A 1,543-nucleotide genomic window follows, 5' to 3' on the forward strand; every position below is an offset into this window, starting at 1 on the left:
GTTCCGCCCGCCCCGGGGGTCCGCCCGCCAGCCGCCCCGAGCTGTGGCCGCTGCCCAGGCCTTCAACGTGGTGTTCGAGAAGGCCATCCAGAGGACGGCGCCCGCCGACGACATCAGGCAGCGAGTGATGAACCTGACGGACGAGATCACCTACTCGGTGTACATGTACACGGCCCGCGGGCTCTTCGAGCGGGACAAGCTCATCTTTCTGGCCCAGGTGGCCTTCCAGGTGAGAGCCAGGGCCCTGGCCCGCCGGGGGCCGCGGGGCAGCTCGGGTCGCGTCAGGCCTCCGGCCAGCCAGGGCCGCAGAAGGGCCTCGCGCCCCGCGTGAGCCCCACGGCGCCCCGCTCCGTCCGGGAGTTTAAGGAGGCAAAGGACCGAGGGACCGAGGGACCGTCCGTCCTGCAAGCTCGCCCTGCGGAGGTGCCGAGAACCCCCGCGCGCCCCTGCACGCACGGCGGGGCCCCGGGTGCAAGGCCCCTCGCGCGGAGCTGAGCGGGGGCGCGCACCCGCTCTGGGACAGGCCCGAGCCCCTTCTCCGCAGGTCCTGTCCACGAAGAAGGAGCTGAACCCCATGGAGCTGGACTTCTTGCTGCGCTTCCCCTTCCGGGCGGGGCTGGTGTCCCCGGTGGACTTCCTGCAGCACCAGGGCTGGGGCGGCATCAAGGTGGGTGCAGCCCCGCCGCGGGCGGGTGCGGGCAGGCGCCTCTGCCACTCTGGGTAACGAGGGGCCCTGCGGGGGCGGGTGCTGAGGCCACAGGGAAGCCCCGTCCTGCTTTCCCGTCCAGTTGCGACCCCCAGGGCCCTCACTGGGCAAAAGGCCCGCGGGACTCCTGGGCTCGCCCCTGCCCGTCCCAGAGAGAAAGACCACTTCTCGTGCCCGGGCACACGCACCCAGGGCACCTCAACCCCCTCTTCTGCACACAAGAACTGGGGTGCAGGGGGTGAGAGGACTCTCCAGAGACAGAGTGGGGAGCAAAACAGCAGATCCACTGAAATCCCCTCTGAGGGGGGAGCAGCGGGGAGACAGGAGGGGTCTGCTGCGCTCTGGGGGGTGCACCCCCTGGCCGGGGAGCACACTCAGGCTGCAGCGACAGCCTGAGCCACCCTCAGGCCACAGGGAGGCCGCTACCCCGGTTCGGCGGGGCCCTCCGAAAAGGGAGTCCCCCCGCCCCCACCGGCCGCCAGGCCCCCCGCCCCCAGGCTGCAGAGGGACCCAGAGCCGGCTCCTCCCTGCGGGGCTGCGGGGTCACGGACCCTGTGTCCCCCAGGCCCTCGCGGAGATGGACGAGTTCAAGAACCTGGACAGCGACATCGAGGGCTCGGCCAAGCGCTGGAAGAAGCTGGTGGAGTCGGAAGCCCCGGAGAAGGAGGTCTTCCCCAAGGAGTGGAAGAACAAGACGGCCCTGCAGAAGCTCTGCATGGTGCGGTGCATGCGGCCCGACCGCATGACCTACGCCGTCAAGTGAGCCCCGGCCTGGCGCTCGGCGTCGGCTACCGGCCCAGGTCCCGAGTGGGGCGGGGTGGGCATCCGCCGCCCGGC

The 1,543-nt window shown here is 71.4% G+C and overlaps 1 protein-coding gene across 1 annotated transcript in view; it reads left to right on the forward strand.

The window, feature by feature from the left end:
• DNAH17 (dynein, axonemal, heavy chain 17) overlaps positions 1 to 1,543 on the forward strand; it is a gene marked incomplete at its 3' end in the record, with an annotated part of 54,504 nt that overhangs the window by 47,062 nt on the left and 5,899 nt on the right. Inside the window, exons 26-28 of the mRNA XM_012734579.1 lie at positions 32 to 229; positions 545 to 667; positions 1,272 to 1,465. Of these exons, the coding sequence (XP_012590033.1) occupies positions 32 to 229; positions 545 to 667; positions 1,272 to 1,465 (515 nt within the window). The remainder of the gene's footprint in view (positions 1 to 31; positions 230 to 544; positions 668 to 1,271; positions 1,466 to 1,543) is intronic.

This window comes from Condylura cristata, unplaced genomic scaffold (genome assembly GCF_000260355.1).
Source record: "Condylura cristata isolate star-nosed mole 26May11 unplaced genomic scaffold, ConCri1.0 scaffold00060, whole genome shotgun sequence".
Classification (NCBI taxonomy): domain Eukaryota; kingdom Metazoa; phylum Chordata; class Mammalia; order Eulipotyphla; family Talpidae; genus Condylura; species Condylura cristata.